Genomic DNA, 23,059 nt, shown 5'->3' on the forward strand with positions numbered 1-23,059 from the left:
ATTAGTAACAGAATTCATTTTTATTAGATTCATAGGCCATACCATCAAACTGTGTTTTTAGCTCAGTAGTGGGTAAGTGGACAGGCAGATCTGGATGTGCCACTGGCTGAGCAGTCCAGGAGCTCAGGTGTCACAGCAGGCAGAGGAGACAGCTCCAAACCAAGGAATACAGGAGCCCCTGGAACCCTTCCCTCCCTTCCCCCTCCCCCTCCCTCCCTTCCCCCTCCCCCTCCCTCCCTTCCCCCTCCCCCTCCCTCCCTCCTCTCCCTCCCCCTCCCTCCCTCCTCCCTCCCCCCTCTCTTGGCGCCTCCTTCTCTCCCTTTTTTTCTTTTTTTTTCCTCACTTCTGAATTTCTTTTGAACAAAAATATTTTCTGGAATTTAGAAACAAATTAATAGCTTATTGGTGGCTGTTCGACAAACAGCAGTATTTGACATTTTTGAATATTTGCAGAAATGTTGTATATTTAAAGAGTTGTTCCACCTTGGTTATATACAGCAGATGATGTTAGAATGGCCAAGACCACCGCAGGCTGAGATAGCCCTTTCTTGACTGGTGATATAGTACCAGCCTATAGACTTGGACAGTGTGATATGAATCTAGCTACTCGTTCTAAAAAGAATTCTAAAGTTTGCTTAAATTATTAAAGATCTTTCTTTTTCTTCTTTTTTTTTTTGTCTCCTCCAGTTTTTCACATTCTATTTTTTTTAATTCATCCTCTTTCAATCAAGGTTGAACATAATACAAACTGATTTTCTCCAAGAAGAGTGGAATATTTTTACCATCATGAGACTGTCATCTCTTGTCTAGCCTATTGGCATACCAAATCAGAAAAAGTGAGGCCTTTGTCAGTGAGTGCGGGGTTAAACCTTACTCTGCCATTTCCTGTGTGACATGAGACAGAACAGCTAACATTTCTGAGCCTTGGTTTACTCACCTGTAAATTATGAGCATAGTGATGATTACTGTGCTGGGAATAATCTTGGTTGGCAAATCAGACCCCAGGCATACCATTGGCCTCACACAATGCCCACCCAGGCAGGGCATTATTTACCCTTTTGCTTCTCCCTGCCAAGTTTCTCCATAATTAATGAAATTGTTTTTCTTGTATGACTTTAAATTTTGTTGAGAGATTTTAGGTGTTTCTTCCCTACAATTTTTCGCTTGGACTTTTTTCTTCCTTTTTACAAAGTACTGCCCTCTGACAACTGTGTTTTCCTTTGATACCTGAGTAGATATGTTTGTGTGAATATTTTTCTGCACTTAAGTAGGATAACCCAAGTACGTGTTATCTTTAATTTTCCCAATCTAGGAAACAGATGAAAAAAAATTTAAGTTCTCATCTATCAAAAAGAGAAGAACCATGCAGAGTAAAGCTTTCTTTCATATTGGAATAACACTCTACAACAGCCGTTAGTTAGCTTAGTTTAGGTTTTACGGCCCAGCTTAACTGCATGGATTTATGCAAAGACTAACGTCTTTGGAGTTCTATATAAATTGCTTAAATGAGTTAGAATATCTAAGGCATACTAGTAAAATAAGTTTAAAAATGCCACAATGCAAATAACTCTAAATTGTTTGTTATTGTTTCCTTTTAAATTATCAGCCATAGCTTATTTAATTCACAAATCAGTATGATATCAGAGACACTGGTCATTTGAACAGTCTTTTGGTATGCTGAACTATGCCAGGCTGTTAGATTTAATCATGAGAGTTATGGTGGGGTTTATTGGATTGGGTTTCTCACAAACATCAATAATTTGTTTTGCACACGTAACACAATAGAAAATGATCACTTGCTGAACTAATAAAACTTGTGCAATGGTATGACCATCCAGTTAGCGTAAAAGCCACTTTTAAAGTTTGTTGCATAGAACTATGGGACAAGGAGAACAGGCAAAACAAACAGACAAACATTAAACAAAAACAAACAAAAAACTCTGCTGCATGTTTTAAGACCAAAATTGGTTTTTTTGTTTGTTTGTTTGTATTGTTTTTGTTTTTGTTTTTTCCTTGATAAAGCCATCAATTAGCTTTTGGGTGATGTAGCAGACGATCACAACTTCATGTTTAAGATTGTCATAATCGTAAAAGTCACTGGACAAAATCATCCCCGTGCGCGCGTGTGCTAGTTGGTACTCTAAGGATTCTACCTGTGTAGCTCTGTGGTACGGTGCTGGTAATATTCATGTTTCACAAACAAATTGACTTCTGGACATGAGTTTCCTGGAAAAAGACCATGAGGCAGAAAGTGGCAGAGGTAAGATGGAGCCATGGTGCGTCGTCATCCACAGTGCCTGCCATCCTCCGTGGCATGGTTCTGTCTCACAGAGAGGGACTGTCTGGGGAGACTGCTAACACTTCAGTCACTTTTGATGAGCATTGATTTTATGCATGTTGATATGAACTTTCATTAAGTTCTCACGTTTTTCCACAGGTGCCCATATTCAGTTTCTGAATTTCTCTACCGAAGCTAATCATGACTTCCTTGAAATTCAAAATGGACCTTACCACACCAGCCCCATGATTGGACAATTTAGTGGCACGGATCTCCCTGCGGCCCTGCTGAGCACAACACATGAAACCCTCATCCACTTTTACAGTGACCATTCGCAAAACCGGCAAGGATTTAAACTTGCTTACCAAGGTAAGGAACAACAACAAGAACTGAAACCCAAATCTAAATACACTTCTTACATTTAAATTGCATGGAAATATAAATCTCCCTGATTGGTTCGAAGCTCGTACAGCTGGAATAATTGTTTGGTGGAATGTTGGTTTCTGGTTCGTAGTGGAACACTTGTTTTTGAAAACAGAGATAAGGACACATATGTAACCGTCAGTGGGTTTGCCTTGCCCGTTGCCTAGACAGAGCTGATTTATGAAGACAGGGGAATTGCAATAGAGTAGGAGTAATTCACGTAGAGCCAGATGTGTGGGAGACCAGAGTTTTATTATTACTCAAATCAGTCTCCCCAGCATTCAGGGATTTGAGTTTTTAAAGATAATTTGGCGGGTAGGGGCTTGGGGAGCCGGTAGTGCTCCTTGGTCAGGTCGGAGATGGAATCACAGGGGGCTGAAGTGAGTTTTTCTTGCTATCTCCTGTTCCTGTGTGCAATGGTAGAACTGGTTGGGCCAGATTACCGGTCTGGGTGGTGTCAGCTGATCCAGCAAGTGCGGGGTCTGCAAAATATCTCAAGCACTGATGTTAGGTTTTGCAAGAGTGATGTGATCCCCGAGAGCAATTTGAGGAGGTTCAGACTCTCAGAGCCAGAGGCTGCGTGACCCCAAACCATAATTTCTAATCTTAGAGCTAATTATTAGTCCTGCAAAGACAGACTGGTCCCCAGGCAAGAAGGGGGCCTTTTCGGGAAAGGGCCGTTATCAATTTTGTTTCAGCATCAAACCAATAATTGAATACCTTCCCAAAATTAATTCAGTCTATGTCCAGGAATGAACAAGGACAGCTTAAAGGTTCGAAGCAAGATGGAGTTGATTAGGTCTGGTTTCTTTACTGTCACAATTTCCTCAGATATAATTTTGCAAAGGCGGTTTCACAGACACACAGGGGATGATCAGGTACAGCTGTTACCTGCGCTTCACCTGCACTCCCATTCCACCTGCACACACTCTCTCCCATGACCGTAGTCATCTGCGTGCTCAGTTGCCGACTCTCATCATCCCATAGCTTTCACATTTGTCACGTGTCCCTCTGAGCTCTTGTCCCTTCAGGACACCAAGAGTCCCATGGTGCCAGGAGTTGATACATATGACAGTAAGTCTGTCGGTCTCTCAGGTGTGTATGCCTTGCCTTAGCACAGATAATGGCTACCTGCACTGTTCATGTTCAACTTTCACCATAAAAAGAGAAAAAAATCAGTGATTGAACTTTATCGTTTTTTATTCCTTCAAATATGCAATCTGTAAGAAAAGTTTGCATCATCAAAGCATTTTTGACACGTGAAAAAGTTCAACATTTTTATTTCAGGCAAAATGATTTGTATGGCCTTTCCTTGAATATTGGTAGATCAAATGAGGTTGAATATGTTAAATCTAGAGCCTGCCATTTTTTTTTAACTATAGTTAAATCACTTGTTTCCCTAATTCCACAGAATGCTCAGAAACAGGGCTTTGATATTTATTACTGAAAGAGGCTAGTATTTTATGTTGAACTCTTAGACATTATATTATGTGTAGTCTCACCTAAAATATAAAATATAGACACAGACTTCCAGGATTGAGGTCTGTTAAACTGGAAATCTAGGTAGGAGCAAAAAAGAGAGGAAACTAAAGGCTAACTCAGGGAGCAATATGTCTGTAGACATTGCCAGCATTTTTCTATGAACATACTGTGTCTTCCGGTGTTTCCCTTCTTTATTTTCTTACTACTTAGCAAACAGTATCACTCACTAATCATTCCCTACTTGAAGCACACTAGAGAGGGAAAGAGAGAGAGAGAGAGAACATCAGAGAGGAAGCAATTTCCCACAACAAAATGGATACAGAATTTTGTATGGATACAATACAAAATTGCCTGTGCACCTATTTTCTGCTCTTTCTCTTTTTCGATGGAAGAGAATGTACCTCCTACTTAAGGGTAATCGAGGCCGGGTGTGGTGGCCTCACACCTGTAATCCCAGCACTTTGGGAGGCTGAGGCAGGTGAATCACCTGAGGTCAGGAGTTCGAGACCAACCTGGCCAATATGGTGAAACCACATCTCTACTAAAAATACAAAAATTAGCCGGGCATGATGGCAGGCACCTGTAATCCCAGCTACTCAGAAGGCTGAGACAGGAGAATTACTTGAACTCGGGAGGCGGAGGTTGCAGTGAGCTAAGATCACACCATTGCACTCCAGCCTGGGTGACAGAGGGAGACTCCGTCTAAAAAAAAGAAAAAAAGAAAAAAGAAAGAAAAAAACCGGTAATCGATCCTATGCGCTAGGTACCTCTCTTCCTACTATTTCAGAGACATTGTATAGTGAATATTTTCTACTTCTGCATTTTCAGCTACTATCTCTCCATGAAATTTTCCCCAATAGCATTTCAAATATAACTCAAGTCTCTCACACAGCCACACACACACATACACATGTACACATCTATTTATAATTTTAATGTACCTTTGACCTCTGATCTTCCTCCAGCTTCTAATTTCTAAAACAAAATTCCAGAAAACTTACATAAACATGCTCAATTTCCACACCTGTTTCTGCTTCTATCTATTCAGCTGGTGTCTAATATGAATGGCTCTTCTGTGGACAAGATCTTCTATTTCAGGAGATGTTAATGTCACTAGCCCTAGAGGCACACTTCCTTTCTCATGTCTCCTGGTGACCTCCAGTGTGGCTACCACTTCTCTTGACGCCCTTTTCCCTTGGCTTCAGTGGCCACAAAATCTCTGGGTTATTCTGCTGTCTCTCTGGCTAAGTTCTTATTTTCTTTGCTTCCTTGACCACTTCTAACTGACTTTAGCTATATAGGAGGTTGGAATCCTCCTATATTTCCATCCTATGCTTTCCATGATTCAAACTCCTGGATTCAAAGCCCATCATGGCCATTCACAGCTGATACGTCTTGTGCCTGTGCCTCCAGCTCAAGTCTTCTGCAAGCCCCAGGACGCAGTGTCTATTTTCCGCCTCCACTGGGAAAGCCACAGGCACTGAAACATGGGCCTGAAGCTGAGCTCACAGTTTTGCTTCCCGTCTTATCCTCCAGTCTCCCCATCTCACTAAGTGTGAGGTGCAGTGTACCTGGAATCTGCGGCTGCCTCCCTGTGTCACCACCAGCAGCCCTAACTGCTCTCAGACCTTTCTCCTAGAAAATGGCCAAACTCCTAAATGTCTTTCCAGATTTACTCCTCCAACTTCTCTCTTCTTTCCAAAAGGCATACCGGATTGATTCCTTTTGTGATGAAAGCATTTACCATGCTTTCTTAGAGTTTTAGGAAATCGTTCAATATCTATAAGGAGCCCAGTCTCCCAGGCTGTGGTTCTTTCTCTGTCTCGATTCTCACTTGCCCCTCTGAAATGTCTCCAGCAGTCACAGTGATTTCCACCTCAGATCTTTTACACGTGTAGCAATCTCAGCCTGCAATGCTCTCCATCTCCACCCCCACTCTTTGGTTAGTCACTCAGAACTGTTTCTGTGTAATACCCTGAAGGAGGCAATCTCTGAGTACCCCGACCAGGGGAGGTCTCCTCACCCAGAAGCTTGAATTCTGATGTGCTTCTCCTCGTGTGTTGGTCATGAGCATGCCTGCCAGATGTCTCCCATTCTCTCCACTTCTGGACTCAGGATAGAGGTGCCTTCAAAATGAAGTGTGGTGGTGTGACTTCACTGAGTGATGAAATTGGAGTGAATGTCGCTTGGGATGGAACCTTGAAGAGCCAAAATTTAGTTTGCTGTAATACTGCTCTGTCATCTGGATCCCTGAGTATCTACAGGAGTAGAGTCTCCTGCCATCCCAACCCAGAGCCAGAAGGAAGCTGTCTTATTTTAAGTCACTGAGATATGGGATATTGTTTTTTTGTTTTTTGTGTTTGAGAGGGAGTCCCGCTCTGTTGTCTAGGCTGGAGTACAGTGGCACAATCTCAGCTCACTGCAACCTCTGCCTCCCAGGTTCAAGCAATTCTCCTGCCTCAGCCTCCCAAGTAGCTGGGATTACAGGCACCCGCCACCATGCCCGGCTAATTTTGTATTTTTAGTAGAGACAGGGTTTCAGCATGTGGGCCAGGCTGGTCTCTAACTCCTGATCTCAGGTGATTTGCCCTCTTCGGCCTCCCAAAGTGCTGGGATTATAGGCGTGAGCCACTGCGCCCAGCAGGAATATTGTCTTTCAATGCCATGTAAATGAACCTAAACTGACAGGCATACCCTGGGACTTAATAAAATCAGGAATTTATTGTATACAGTCAGCCCTCTGCATCCATGGGTTCTGCATGTGTGGATTCAAGCACCTCAGATCGGAATATTCTGAAATACACAACACATGGTTGTGTCTCTACTGAACATGCACAGACTCTTTTTCTTATCATTATTCCCTGAATGATACAGAATAACAACTATTTACACAGCATTTGCTTTGTGTTTGGTATTATAAGTAATCTAGAGATGACTTAAAGTATACAAGAGAATGTGCTTAGATTATATGAAAATGCTCCATTATTTTATATGCATATCCTGTAACCCACCCCCCTGCATAAGCCAAGGGACAGCTGTATTTCTATATTTAAAGGATGCCTTACTAAAAACAATACACTGCATAAAGGAGATGGTCATTTCTGTGTTACCTCGCTCCGTGCTCAGCAGGAAGCGCAGTGCCTTGCCTGTAATTGGTCCCCAGTGGTTACAGTCTGTGAGACTGTAATTGGTCTCCATACTTGTGAGCTCTATACTTGAGGCGTTCCCCCAACCCCGCCCATGCTAAGGGACTTTCTGCCATGCTGCATGAAACCTGTGAGCTCCATACTTGAGGCGTTCCCCCAACCCCGCCCATGCTAAGGGACTTTCTGCCATGCTGCATATGCATTTTAGGAAGCACCTGTGCAGGGCTTGCCTTTATTTGGTTTATCTGTGCTCTAACTTCCTCATTAAATTAAATTGATTTTTAGTCCCTACTCATTGCAGATATTGCTAGCAAAACTCTTTTAAAGGATAAAAAATTGTAGCTAGACAGGAGGAATAAGATCTGGTGTTCTCTAGTCCTTTAGGGTGACTGTAGTTAACAATAACATATTCCGTAATTTCACAGAGCCAGAAGGATATTGAACATTCCCACCACTAATAAATGATAAATGCTTGAGATGATGAACATACAGATGTAGTAATTGCCCAGATCTGATCTCTGTAGATTATATGTATTGAAACATGACTTTGTACCCCATGAATATCTGCAATTATTATCTGTCAATTTAATAAAATTTAAAAAATGTATTTTTTAAATTCCAAAGAGTATTACATAGAAAAAAATTTAAAACTTTAGCCAATTCATGTCACTGCAGATACTGGCACAAATACCACGTGTCCAGTCTTGGTAATGTTGGATTTTGTAGAAGGCTTCTTTAAGGGATTGTGCTTTCAGCCAACGAAGTACCAGTTACACAGGGATGGTGGGATTTGCAGTTACTGTCAGGAAACATGACCCAAAGAATTACCTCAAGCACTGGCAGTCCTACCCATGTGTGCAACAGCTGAGTGTACCCTGGGTGTAACCAGTGATATAAAAATATTATCACTGCCCGTACTGTTATTCTCTTCTTTTCATTCCATCTCTTCCATTGCCACCAGAAATCCCAAAGGGATCAGAATTAGTTGGTTGTCAGCCAGTCACGGTGGCTCACGTCTATAATCCCAGCACTTTGGGAGGCCGAGGTGGGTAGATCACCTGAAGTCAGGAGTTCGAGACCAGCCTGGCCAACATGATGAAACCCCATTTCTACTAAAAATACAAAAACTAGCTTGCTGTGGTGGGGAGTGCCTGTAATCTCAACTACTCAGGAGGCTGAGGCAGGAGAATCGCTTGAACCTGGGAGACCAGAGGTTGCAGTGAGCCAAGATTGTGCCACTGCACTCCGGTCTGGGTGACAGAGTGAGACTCTATCTCAGGGGGAAAACAAAAATAGAATTACTTGCTTGGTTGTCCTCTCTGCAACACATAGACACGTATATCACTGTTACACATAGTTGTGAAAATAGAGTCTTGATCAAATTCTAGGACTAACCCGGTCTCCATAGATGAGTCCCATCAATTAGTGGTTAGATGTAGTCCATGGCGGGGGGGACAAAGATCCAGGATGTTCCCCATGAGTCTGCCCTCTTTGATTGTAAATGATAGAAATCTGACTCAAACTAGTTCAGGTAAGAAGTACAAGGTGACAGCTGCGTGGGCTGGGGCACGTCCAGAGCCTGGGCCTCAGTGACACCTGAATTCTGTTTGCCCCTATTCTGATTTTCATAGCTTTTTCTGCCCTAATACACATGGATGATATGTCTCCAATCTAACCATACCCTGGTCAGCAAGGACGGGATCCTGCTTCCCCTACTGCAATTGCTAAACATTTTGGGAACACTTTCCTGGTGGGACCAGCTTGTGTCTAAGTTCAGCCACTGAAGCCAGGTGGACGGAGACTATGTGTTAGCTCAACTTGGGTCACAGAGTCAGAAATGTGATTAGCAGACTTCATTCAAGGGCATGATTTAAAGGGGAAGAAGCTGGTTCCTTTAAGAAGGTGCCTGGGAAAACAGCATAATACATATACCATGAAACTGTTGTATAATTGGATTAAAACTCCATGGAAATAAAGTATTTGTATGCAAGAGATTTTTGTTAGTGTTTACTTATGTCCTCATCTGCTCTTGCAGAAGTATTATTAGTTGGTCTGGAAGAGCTAATTGCCCTGTTTTACTATATTAAAAATAATTGCAGCACTTTGGGAAGCCGGGGCGGGCAGATTGCTCAAGGCCAGGAGTTCAAGACCAGCCTGGGCAACATGGCGAGACCCTGTCTCTACAAAAAATTAGCTAGGCGTGGTGTTGGGCACCCATGGTCCCAGCTACTTAGGAGGGTGAGGTGGGAGGATTGCCTGAGCTTGGGAGTTCAAGGCTGCAATGAGCTGCCATTACACCACTGCACTCCAGCCTGGGCATCAAAACGAGACCCTGTCTCAGTAATAATAATAATGACAATAATAACTGTGATGTATGGAGCGCTCACTCTGCACCACACTGTATGCTTCCTGATTTCCACGTAAATTCCAAGGTTATGCACATTTCACAGATAAGAAAAATGAGGCTCAGAGAGGTTAGCAAATTGTGAAAATGTGCACAGCTGCCTGTGGAAGTGTGATTTGGAATCAAGTCTGCTAGACACCAAAGTAGTCGTGTCAGCCAAGCTGTTGTATTTCAGAAGAAGGAAGAGAAATGAAGTCTTTGGATTCTAAATCAAATGATTTAGTCAGTGCACTAACAGGGGAAACAATGTTTAAACCTAATGAAGTCAGTTTAAAAAGAACAATTTTCTCCCACGAGTTGCAAAACCACTCGACCATCCCTGAGCTGCAGAATGGCCACTGTGGGAAAACTCCAATCGCAGTTTTTTGTTTTGGACCTGACACCTGACAGATCCGCCTGCTCCTCTCAAGTTTTACGGCTGTGAAAATACCCTCGCCAAAACCCTGAGAGTCAAACGTTCTCCACAAGGACTTGCAGCGCATGCCGTCGTGGTTGGGTGCAGGTGCTGCCTGTGACCGTGGAATCCAGATGTCAGTTGTACCTGCATTGCCTCTTGCAGATCCAGGGGCCATTGTTCAGGAACTGCCTAATGTCACGGCCTCTGGAGGTCGGAGCCCTTGCCCTTGATTTATGCAACAAACAGACAGAGCACTTTCTTTCTCTTTTCTTTTTTTTTTTTTTTTTTTTTTTTTGAGATGGAGTCTCACTCTGTTGAGAGGCTGGAGTGCAGGGGTACGCTCTCGGCTCACTGCAGCCTCCAACTCCCTGGTTCAAGTGATTCTCCTGCCTCCCTAGTAGCTGGGACTACAGGCGTCCGCCACCACGCCTGGCTAATTTTTGTAGTTTTAGTAGAGACAGGGTTTCACCATGTTGGCCAGGCTGGTCTCGATCTCCTGACCTCGTGATCCACCCGCCTTGGCCTCCCAAAGTGCTGACATTACAGGCGTGAGCCACTGCGCCTGGCCTGACAGAGCACTTTCTAGGACTTTGCAAGGATTCAACAGGCCTTTAAGGCCATGCCACCCTTTCTCAGTTTGACTTGTGAGACAGCTGCAGCGCAGCCTGTCAGTGAGTGTCATGGCCAGTGGTCAGTTCATGGAGGGGGATCGAGTCCAAGTTCTCCCACCCAGGGTCAGTGCTCTGAGCCAGTGAGAAGTGCTGGGCACTCCTGCCAGCAGCAGATGGCTCTTCACCCACCTCTGGTCACATTCACCCCCTCCTCTTCCCAGACCTAAGCTCTATCCCCGCTCCTCCCAACCGCAGCCCTGAAGCCCAGCCACAGATTTCTCCTCAGAACCCCTTCATTCCTGGTGGGTTAGGGGCTCCACTCTCATCTGCTGGTGTCCACATGAGCCTTCCAGTGTAACAGTAACAGGATTGCCTTCTGCTCCCAGGGGCACCTCTCTTCTCCCAAGGCCAGGGCACCCCCAGCTGCTGTAACTGGCATCCAACACAAGACAAACCCAAGCTCTGTAAGGAGAGATGTAGGACGATTGTAAAGGGGAGGTTCTGAGGGATCCTCAGGTCAGCCCGCATCCCCGGGGATAGGGGAAAGTGGCCTCCTGTTTAGAGAGTGGTGAGGCAGGAAGAGCCGGTGGGGGCCCAGGAGGAACAGGAGCAGCCAAGAAGGTGCCCCGGCCGGCCTCCCCCAGGTGGCTGAGGAGCTGTGTGCTGGCCCACGCTGCAGTGGGTGATGTCCAGGGGTCTGGGGAAGGATGCAGGCTCATGCATAGCTGGGCTGATACGCCTTTTATTCCAGTGTATCCGTAGGACAAGCAAGTCAGCTAACCTCACATGAGACCGAGTGCACGTCGAGAGGATCCGGGAGCCAGCTCCTCCCAGGTGAACCGAGCGGTGCCCTCACCTTCGGTAGACCTGAGCAAAGGAGGCTGTTCCCTCTTAGACATTTCCTGGAGCACAGAAGGCTGGGTGTGGTTTCCTAACCTTCACTCTTCCCTAGGATTAAAGGGCAAGACTTTGGAGCTTGTGTAGGTCCTGAGCTCCAGAAAGAAATAAGAGCTTGGGCTCCTCGAGGGTAGTGAAGTCAAATTAGGAGAGAGTGAGGGAAGGAATGGTATGGTGAGTAGTTGTCTTGCTATGCAGATTAAAATCGCTCAGGTAATAAAGCAACCGTCCTCCTGATACAGACACTTTCATTCATGTAGATCACCTTTATAGATGTAAATTTCCTTTACAGAAAGGCAGCTATTCAGAACTACTTTTGTATCTGCAGTGTCTCAAAATAATCTGGTGGAAATACACCAAAGAAGTGTGGTTTGGGGTGGCATATTCTGGTCTTCTAGAGTCTTATTTTGGAGTGGTGTCCTGAGGTCCAACAGTATCTAGAACTGATGAGACTGAACTCATAAAAGTGACACTTTGAAGACAAATCAGCTTACTTTCATAGACCAGTTTTTAATTCTTTCCATTTTTGAATAAAACATTATTGTAGTATTTTATAACTTGTGAAGTTCTCTGTAATCTAAACCCATTAGTTTGTATTTTAAGTCAATTTTTCTTGAAAGCTATCCATGTATTAGACTAGCACGAGAATGTAATTTCTGTGCCTAGAGCTAGAGATTAAAAAAAAAAAAAAAAAAGATACGTGGGTGTTTTGTAAAATAATGTCATAATTTAGTAGAAAACTAGACTTTCAATTACAAAATTAAAATCCAACATGATCCTCTCTATAACTGAGGTATCTGCTGAGGTCTGAGGGTAAAACCCATTGGGTGGCCTTGCTGAGCAGGCACACTGAGCGGGCTTTCCCTGAGAAAATTCCGTGTGAACAGGACCTGGAGGCCACGTGGGAACCCTGGCTTACACTAGAGGTGGAATTATGGCTGCCAAAGGTGAAGGATGAGTTTGGACATGAGCCAGTGGAGTGATGGCATTGGATTGTGAAGGAATTTGCATCCCCTGTTAAGATCATGAATTTAATTCTCTACACCAATTGTTCTGGGGCCTTGAGGATAGAATTCAAGGAATCTATTACTTGGATGGTAAATATATACAAAACAATATTTACGTATTTTTCCCCTTAAGCTTTAATTTATATTTACCATTTCCTTACATTTTAAAGACAGGCAATAATATTAAAATAGTATTAGCAGGCCGGGCACAGTGGCTCATGCTTGTAATCCCAACACTTTGGGAGGCCAAGGCGGGTGGATCACCTGAGGTCAGGAGTTCAAGACCAGTCTGGCCAACATGGTGAAACCCCATCTCTACTTAAAATGCAAAAAGTAGCTGGGCATGGTGGCAGGCACCTGTAATCCCAGCTACTCAAGAGGCTGAGGCAGGAGAATTGCTTGAACCCAGGAGGTGGAGGTTGCAGTGAGAAGAGATCATACCTGTGCATTTTAGCCTGAGCAACAGAGTGAGACTCCATCTCAAAAAAAAAAAAAAAAAAAAAAGTATTAGCATAACCTGTGACTTTGTCACCAAATCATAGATTTGTTTCATTTATTGCAGATATCTCAAAATGTTACTACACCATGGTTTGAAGTTGCCTTAGTTATTAGACTTGCCACCTGTTACTGAGTGAAATAACAACAGAATATGTTAATATCGCTGGTTTCCTTTGTAATCTTCTGTATTTTATTTTATACAGTAAGACATTAGTTTGAGAAACTTACTAGACTTCACCAGAATGCCGAAGTAGTTCAGATTAAAACAGTTATGGACTCTGGAGGACCTTAAGAAACGATCGCAGGTTTTAAAGTGAGAATTACAATGGCCTTAGACACATTTTAAAACCTGATCTCATACAATGTAGATTATGGACTCTTACGGAAACACTTGTAGCAAATAGAGAGAGACTGGAGGCAAAAACACATGTTTAGGGCATTGATTTGAAGTTGCAGGCATAGAGGCTGCAGCCGTGCCCAGGCTGAAGCTGTGTTAGTGGTGCCTGCTGTGGAGGAAATGATTGGGGTGATGTTTAGGTAGCGAGCGGGAGCCTGGGGTCTGCCACTGTCCGGGGGGGAGGGAGGCATTGAGATTTGAAGGACTGGAAGGAGACATGGCTGCATGTGCTAGGAAGAGTTCTGGGTGGAGAGAAACCTGATGAGTCCAGAGAAAAGAGAGGAACAAGGCTGATGCACTGGGAGTGGAAGGTCAGAGGGTTTCTCAGGAGTCAGGGGGTCTGGGGATTTTGCTGTGATGCATTCAGGTTGTTTTAGGTGCAATGTGATGCCATTGAAGAAGTTTAAGTAAATGAGAAGTTGCTTACATGCAGAGAATGAATTGTGTGTGGATGGGGGTTGGGGGAAGTGAGGGAGGAGTAGAGCAAGTAGTAGTGAAGAGGCTTCCAGGAATTGGGGGCGGGAGGCTTTCAGCTCCAACACACCTGTATCACCTTGTCTAGCTGTATGCACGACGTACAATTTTGAATAATGTGTATGATGAATTCTGTGCTTCTCTCCCATCTTCCTACCCACTGTCCTCTCCCTTGCCCCATTCCTAGTGAAGTATATCCTGTTAAAATACGAATACTTCCTCCATGATCATCATGTTAAACTTGTTCATTACATGGTAATTTCCATTTTTAATGAGCATGATCTTAATATCTGAGCCAATAAGAAAAATAGAACATAATTATATGTCATAAACCATTAACTGTCAATTAATTGGTCTATCTCAGTTGACACTAAGCCCTTCTCAAGTCTCCCACATTTTGAATATTCTTAATACCATATTCAACACTTAACTTTTTTTTTGTTTGTTGGTTGGTTGTTTTTTTTTTTGTTTGTTTGTTTTTGAGACAGATTCTTGCTCTGTTATCCAGGCTGGAGTGCGGTAGGGCAATCTCGGCTCACTGCAACCTCCACCTCCCAGGCTCAAGCGATTCTCCCATCCTGAGTAGCTGGGATTACAGGTGTGTGTCAACATGCCCAGCTAATTTTTGTATTTTTAGTAGAGATAGGGTTTCACCATCTTGGGCAGTCTGGTCTTGAACTCTTGACCTCAAGTGATCTGCCTGCCTCAGCCTCCCAAAGTGCTGGGATTACAGGCATGAGCCACAGCGCCTGGCCCAGCTCCATGCTTTTTTTTTTTTTTTTTTTTTTTTTTAATGGTTTTGTTGCTGTGTTTTACTCTTGATATTTTACAGGTAAGGTTATTAAGGCCGTGTGTATGTAGTTCCAAAAGCTACCAATAATTTCAATCTATAATAATGGTCTATAAATAAACAAGCAAACCTGCAAAAAACCCATGTAGGAATCATCTAGACCACAGGTCATACAATTGCTTTGGTTGGCTCACAAAGTATTTAATATTTACAGAAATCAATTATCAGTATTGAGAATTCCATGTTACATAATTTGTGAGATACCCATAAATCCACTTTCCCGTTTTTCCGGCAAGAGCAGAATTTGGAAATATTTGTCCTGCATTCTCACGTAGGAGAGAACCCTGGCAGACTGGGCGGTCATGACTTCAGGGCGTCCTCTAGTATCTTACTGGCTTGCTCATTGAAATTGACTGTGTGGCCTTTGGGCATTAGAAAGTGTGAGTCCTCTCCTAGGTCAAGCATCTGGTTGGCTAAGCAGGTGTTTTATTTGCTTGACACCTAACTCCATGCTAGTATTGTTTGTCATGCAGCTTTTAAAGGATTTGTGAGATACCCTTAAATCTGCTTTCCCTTTTTCTCTTGCAATAACAGAATCTGGAAACATTGGTCCTGCTTTCCCATGTCTTGGATACCCCATTCCAGGCCAGGTGTCAAGCAGAAGAAAGGACTTTCAATAAATAAAGCAAAAACTTGAAACAACATATTTTTTTATTGTAGGCAATTAATTTTCTATCACTGAGATATAAAAATAAATAATATAAAGAAATGAGAACATGAATTTGAGCTATTTTATTTTCTTGTAGGGTATCATATCTGACAGAGGTGATACTTAATTAGATAGTTTATCAGTGTTTGCCATTTTATAAAATTGATAAATTGATAAGATGACACTTAACTCTGATAGGTAAGTCAAATAAACATTCCTAGGTTCTACTTGAGATTTAGAAGCTAAGATTATAATTAATAACTCCTAAGAAGATGCATAAATCATACAGAGAATTCTTGTCATTTTCAATGATGTCTGTGCTGTACACCTTATTCTTAAAATTTGTCATTTATTTATGACCATGTAAAGGTCAGAGATGTTACTATAGATGTAGCTGTCTTGAAGTTAAATGACTTATCAAGAACTTTGGTAAAATCAAGTCATGCACTCTATTTCTAAGTCAAGAACTGAAAAACTGACAATAGCATGAAGCTATTTATCAACTAGCTAGATATTAGCAGGAAAATATAACAGATATCAGAGGGATGACTGCATGGTTTCATTACACTTATGATTTAAACACTTGATGTGAATAATAGTTATTTTTTCAGATCGAAAGGATTGCTTTATAAAAGATAAAATTCTCTATGTTATTTTACTTTTGTTGTATTTTTTTTTTTTGAGACGGAGTCTCACTCTGTCCCCCAGGCTGGAGTGCAGTGACGGGATCTCAGCTCACTGCAAGCTCCGCCTCCCGGGTTCACAACATTCTCCTGCCTCAGCCTCCTGAGTAACTGGGACTACAGGCTCCCGCCACCTCGCCCGGCTAGTTTTTTGTATTTTTTAGTAGAGACGGGGTTTCACCGTGTTAGCCAGGATGGTCTCGATCTCCTGACCTTGTGATCCGCCCGTCTCGGCCTCCCAAAGTGCTGAGTGGCTTGAGCCAGTGCGCCCGGCCTACTTTTGTTGTATTTCCTTGGGCTTACTGCTACTTAGATTTTCATAATACTCGTAAAAATTTTGACATGTTAAGTATTTTAGTGACTTGCTTTTCTTTTAGGTTTTGCAGTCTGCCATTTGGAGAAGTTGAGTCCCTCCCTCCATCCATCCCTTCTTCTGTCCCTCCCTTCCTCTCCCCTCCCTCCCTCACTCCTTCCTTCCTTCCTCACTTTCTTCATTCCTCCCTCCTTCCCTACCTCCCTCTCATTCCTTCCCTCCCTCCCTTCCTTCCTTTGTTCTTTAGTCTCTTCCTCTCTCTCTTTTCTGTGTTTTAAAGCATATTCCTGCCTTGTAATGCATAAACTCTTTGGGAAAGAAAAATTATTCAATGCCAAATATCTCAAAGATAATTTTAAATGCTTTCGACATAGGAAGTAAAAATGTCTTTTATTTTCAAAGTTCCACTGTTTTTCTTCTTCCTTTTGCCATGTGTGCTAAACACCATTTTTTAAGATAATCGGATGTGTTAAATCTGTTTATTCTTCATCACAATCATAAAACTGCTGAATTTTATGTGAAATGATTTTTTTAGAAAATATGCTATAGTTTGTTATACCAATTTTTCCCCTTTAGAAGAACAAGCAATTAAACCACCTCCAGGTACAATGAGCATCTGAACAATTCATTCTGAATTTTGTGAGCATGCAAATTGTTGCTTATACACAAACCATAATTTGTACATAAAGTTGATATGCTTCTAAAACTGCATCATTCCTTTTCCTTTCAACGGGGGATTGAGTGACTTTGAGTAATTAGGGAAACAGGGCAAGGGAGCTTACTCAGTCTCTTTTTTTACCCTTCTGCATGAGTGAAATTGAGCTTTCAACCTAAGGCCTTACAAAGGTGCCTCTGTTGCGTAAAAGTACTTCCAACAGTGACTACAAAGGGTTGTAGCAATCCCCACCCCAACTAGGACAACCATGTACAAGACAGAAAAGGCTAAGATTCCCCTTAGCTTGTGGACAAGACTCTTAGAAACTAGGACCTGAATCTTCATTGTTGACCGATGTTCTCCCTGCAGAACGCAGGCATCTACTTCTTCTTTTATGGGTTTTCTTAAAGCAAAAGCAACACTCTCACCTCCATTCCTCTGAACCAAAAGCTGAGATTCTCAGTGTGCATCAGTAGACCCATCTCCTAGGTGAAGGCCCCTTCAGATTTCCACATTCCACTTGCTGCAAGCCTCTCATGCAATGCAGAGAGCACATTTCGTGTGCAGGCTGGTCCTCCTGAAGCACTGATGGATGAGCCTGCAGTCCCAGCGAGGCCCAAAACTCTGACAACAACTTTTGCAGCAGTTTGGTTGGCTTCATCAACAGGTGCTGGGATTAGGAATTAAGACAACAAATGGAGCATATTTAGGCAGAAAATATGTCTTAGAATTGAGAACCAGGGTGATATCCTTGGTTATAAGGAAAGAGTGATATGCTATCCCAGAAGTTTAGAATGGTCAATAAATACGGAAAATTGGTGAGCTTCTGTATGTGTGTACTTGGGAAATTCTGTGGACTACCATTCATGGCTGAGATGCTACTATGACCCCAGATGGATCGTTTCATTGAGAGGGAAGCTGAGGACTCAAGCGGGGCTTCAAAGTCGTCAGTGAACACCTTGATGTGAACTACAGCCCTACTCTCTGTAGCAATGCCATTTTCTTAGAGTGATTCACCCTAATTCCCACCACGAGAAGCAGTGGCCTCTTCCTCCTTGGTCTGTGTCCATCAGAGCAGTAGCTCGAGGGCTTCGCCTTGAGTAATGAGAAATATTTTATCAAAGAAACTAGACAATTCTTTCCATCAAGACTAAGCTTTACTGAACTAATATATGCCAACAGCGATTCATTTCATTTATCATCCCATTTAATTCTGTGGCCCTTGTATAGATGGGTATATTTAGTCTCCTTTCATGAATGAATAAATGAGCTTCCTGGGATTAAGTGGAACATTCAAGTCCCTATATTGGGAGAACCAGGCTGAACTCAGGTCATACCAGGGTGCCTCACCTATTTTTGCAAAACTACTTCAAGGCTCATGTATGTACTGCCGAGGTAGATTTCTTCATGTGTTGATGATTCTCTTTCTAATTCAACTTTTTTCTCTTTTTGAGATGGAGTCTCGCTCTGTCACCCAGGCTGGAGTGCAGTGGTGCAATCTCGGCTCACTGCAAGCTCTGCCTCCCGGGTTCAAGCAATTCTCCTGCCTCAGCCTCCCGACTAGCTGGGATTACAGGCACCCGCCACCATGCCCGGCTACTTTTAGTAATTTTAGTAGAGATGGGATTTCAACATGTTGGCCAGGCTGGTTTCAAACTCCTGATCTCAGGTGATCTGCCCGCCTCGATCTCCCAAAGTGCTGGAATTACAGGCGTGAACCACTGCACCTGGGCTTAATTCAACTTTTTAATGACAGATAATACAACAACTCTTATAGAACTAATGGATAATACCTCCAGAAGTCTTTAGGAATTGCCCAGTATGGGGATGCAGAAGTTATGTCCTTCAGCTGAATCAGAATTTGTTTGATAATCGTGACTTTTACCACCCTTTACCCTAGATGATAACTTCTTTATCAAATTCCACAGAAGTGATCTTTCTTCTTTTTCTCTTGCTTGATGACTTGCTTTCTTAAATTAAAACTTTTTATAAGTTTAAAACCCATTTATGAGGATGAATGCTTTTATGATGGGTACAGAGCAAGAAAGCCATGCTTCATGAGGGTTCTGACAGCAGATGGAGGCCTCCTTCACCCTCTCACACCTGTGCAGTCCGGCACTGTGATGCATTGCAAGTCCTTCAGAGGCATGTCCAGGAAGCCAACACAGGCAGTATGAAACTCATCACACCCACGCTAAATAGGATGCAACAGGATCCTTCCAAAATGTATCAATTTTCAGCATACAAAGGAAGTATCTTAATGACTTCTTTTTAGTTATTTCCATTCAGATTCCTAATATAGTTCTTTATACCTTATTGTGTGAAGTGTGACAACGAATCCAAGTTTGGAAAAGACATTTGAGAACAGAGAGAATATGACTTTATATATCAAAAGTTGAAGGGAATATCGATATTAATATTTAAGTAGTGAAGTACTCAGTTTAACAAGACATTTGGAACAAAGACCAAAAATTAGTGTAACTGATACTTTTACTCGGTGATACTCTTCGTTAGTGTATAGTTTACAATAGAAGAAGAAACTAATTGGCATTTTAAATTCTTGAGATAATTCTGAAATGAGTCATGGGCTTTGAATAATCGTCGTCATCATTATGATGTTGACTGGCAGATGGGGTTTATCAGGTGAAAAAATGGGTCCTGAGTTTTTATAGTATGTCTATGTCCATTTATAAAATGTGTTCTAATGAACATCCTGTGGTCTGAACAATTTGACGACTAGTTCCTCTCCACTTAGGAGTTGGCAAGAGTGTGAAAAAGGGCACACACTTTGGGAGACGGGACTGCAGAGGTAATCTCTCTCCTGAAACTCTCCCCTTATCCCAGACACTGAACTTTTTCTAGGTTTGGAACACATACTATTACCTTTGGCTGAAAAGTCTGCCTTTCTTGATCTTTTCATGATCTGTACCATTTTACTACTTAGATCTTAATTTAAACGTCATTTCTTCAACAAAACAATTTTGACCACTACTGCATAACCTTAACCAAGTTTTATATTTTCTTTGTTTCAATCCACTGTTTATATTTTTAGTAATAATTTATGCAACTTACAATTCTTTTATACAATCATCTATGCTTTAATTTGTTTGCCTAAATTTACAAGAGTAAGACCCATTTCTAGTTTCCATTTATAACTAGCATTTATAACAGAGTACACTGTCAATATATAATCTTTATTTCACTCAGTAAATGAATGATAAAAATCACTGCGCTGCCCACACAGGCTAATCTGCTTCCCCCACCCACACAGGATAATTGTTTTGTTGTCATTAAGAAAAGAAAAAAAAAAAAACAATTTTTTTCAACAGTTAGAGTAGCCCACAGCCATTGGGCTTGGAATCATTAAACGCAACTTCAAATTTCCTATTTTTGTGTTTGTCATAGAGGTTAATTTCATGAGCAGAAGAGGGCTAGAGCTTTCAACACTGGTTTTACATATCCCAAAAAAGAACTTAATTGTACTTCTTAAATTACTCAACAGACTACACAGACAAACTAAGGAAATGCATTGCTTTACATATTATTAACACTCCTTTGTGCAAATGTGTGCATCTCTGTTAAACACTGTTTTAAGTGAAGGTTCACCAGGAGTACCTATGAGCCATTAACTTGTTAATATTGTATTGTAATAGTTGAGGCTTGTATACTTCCAAGGCACTGCTAATTCGGGGATGAAATCTTCTAATGAAGATTAGGTTGTATTGAATCAGTTTTATTTGCTTCTCCTCTAGAAACTAGAAATCAGCTTTTCATGTTTTCGTTTTTTTTTTTTCCTTAAGGTTTTATTAGCATTCATATTTGGTGTATAGGAGGACTCATTTTTCCAAGAGTTTATTACATTTAAAGTCAAACAAGAATGAGAAATGAATTGTTGATTTCATCCTAAAAGAGAATAATAAAGAAGGAAATGTGTTGATAGTTGAAACTCAGTGTGGAATTATTCATTCTTTTTTTGTGAGCATGGGTCTCTAAAGCAATTTTAGGTCCAAATAGCAATATTACGAGGAGGCATTCCATGCACTGTGGATGTTTTCTAGGCCATTTGGCACTGGCTTTCAAGAAAAGGCTGTTTTTGTGGACTTCAGCGTGGAGTGGGCCCTGGCAGAGGCACCAGTGGCCTTGCTGTGCGTTTGACAAGTTGGCCCAGGGAGCCGCACAATGGGGGAATGCAGATGAGGGGTGTGCGTGTCACAGAAAAGAGAGAGATGCTGATTTGGCCTGGCTTTCTGTTTTATGTTCCCTGTCCCTACATTTATTAGCATAGATTTCTAAGCATCTAGTTTTTCAAATAGGTGATAACAACAAAAACAATCAATAACGAGGGACATGCCACTCTAGCCTTTGAGCTATGTCCTTTAAGACATAATTGTTTCATAGGGATTTGAATATTCTTCCTTCGAACACCTGCAGAACTTTTTCCTTGAAGCCAAGAACAATGTAAAAGATTCTAACAGTCCAATATTCTACTTTTCAGACACAAAAACAACTGAGAAACACTATTCTATATAATGTAGCTACTGTATGGTAGACTGTTATATTAGTCCGTTTTCACGCTGCTGATAAAGACATACCCAAGACTGGGAAGAAAAAGAGGTTGAATTGACTTACAGTTCCACATGGCTGGATGGGGCAGCGGGGGTCTCAGAATCATGGTGGGAGGTGAAAGGCACTTCTTACATGGCGGTGGCAAAAGAAAATGAGAAAGAAGCAAAAGTGGAAACCCCTGATAAAACCATCAGCTCTCGTGAGACTTATTCACTATCATGAGAATAGCATGAGATAGATCGGCCCCTATGATGCAGTTACCTCCCCTTGGGTCCTTGCCACATTCACAACATGTGGGAATTCTGGAGATACAATTCAAGTTGAGATTTGGGTGGGGACACAGCCATACCATGTCAACTGCACATTCCATTTTCACAAAATTGTGAGTTACAAACATTTTTTCTTTCATAAATTTCATTAATAGCAATTGTGCTTATAAGGTTTATTGATCTATAGTACATCCTTATAGAGTGTATCCACTCAGTAGTTCCATGGTATAATGTAGCTTTACCAAAAAGCAGCACTGGAACATTCATTCCTTTTTTTATTTGTAATTACATCTTTTTAAAGTAATATCATTTTTAATTGGCAAATTATAATTGTATACATTTATGGGGTAAAAACATTCATTCTAAAATTCATAATTTATCCTTGATTTTCTGTAAATAAAGCTTGTAAATACTGAGTTCTAAAGACTACATGTCAAAAGATAGCATTGAGTTAATCAGAATACTCATTTTCAATAACTATTTTTAATTTCATATTATCAATATATATTAGGTTTATGTAAAGGTAATCGAGGTTTTTGTCATTGAAAGTATGGCAAAAACTGCAATTACATTCACACCAACCTAAAATACAGGTAATTCTCTATAATGTTTAGGTGCATTATAAATTAAATGTAATAATTTTATTTGAATCTTATGACAGTTTATTAAGTTAAGTTTTATCACATAAATTACTTGATATTCAGCCTGATCTTGTTAATTAGGCAATACTCCTTTGCATCTGTTTTTTGTTTGTTTGTTTGTTTGCTTTTTAAGAGAGAAGATCTTGCTCTGTCACCCAGGCTGGAGTGCAGTGGTATGATCATAGCTCACTGCAGTCTTCAACTCCTGGTCTTAAGCAATCCTCCTGCCCCAGCCTCCCTAGTAGCTGGGATCACAGGCATGAGCCACTGCTCCCGGTCCTTTACATCTTTAGATAGTAGGTACAAGAGGTGATGTCTGGAGCTCTTAGGGAGCCCCCAAGGCCCTGTAAGTAATGAGCAACATAATCCAGTGGGGTTCTGGGTTTCAGAGGCTGCTCAGTGCTTCCCCCCAGATGAAG

General features: G+C 41.8%; 1 protein-coding gene across 1 annotated transcript in view; it reads left to right on the forward strand.

Annotated features, from left to right (window-relative positions):
- Positions 1-23,059, forward strand: part of CSMD1 (CUB and Sushi multiple domains 1) — a 2,043,790-nt gene that overhangs the window by 1,842,261 nt on the left and 178,470 nt on the right. Inside the window, 1 exon segment of the mRNA XM_050802644.1 lies at positions 2,438-2,647. Within this exon segment, the coding sequence (XP_050658601.1) occupies positions 2,438-2,647 (210 nt within the window).

Source organism: Macaca thibetana, chromosome 8 (genome assembly GCF_024542745.1).
Source record: "Macaca thibetana thibetana isolate TM-01 chromosome 8, ASM2454274v1, whole genome shotgun sequence".
NCBI lineage: Eukaryota > Metazoa > Chordata > Mammalia > Primates > Cercopithecidae > Macaca > Macaca thibetana.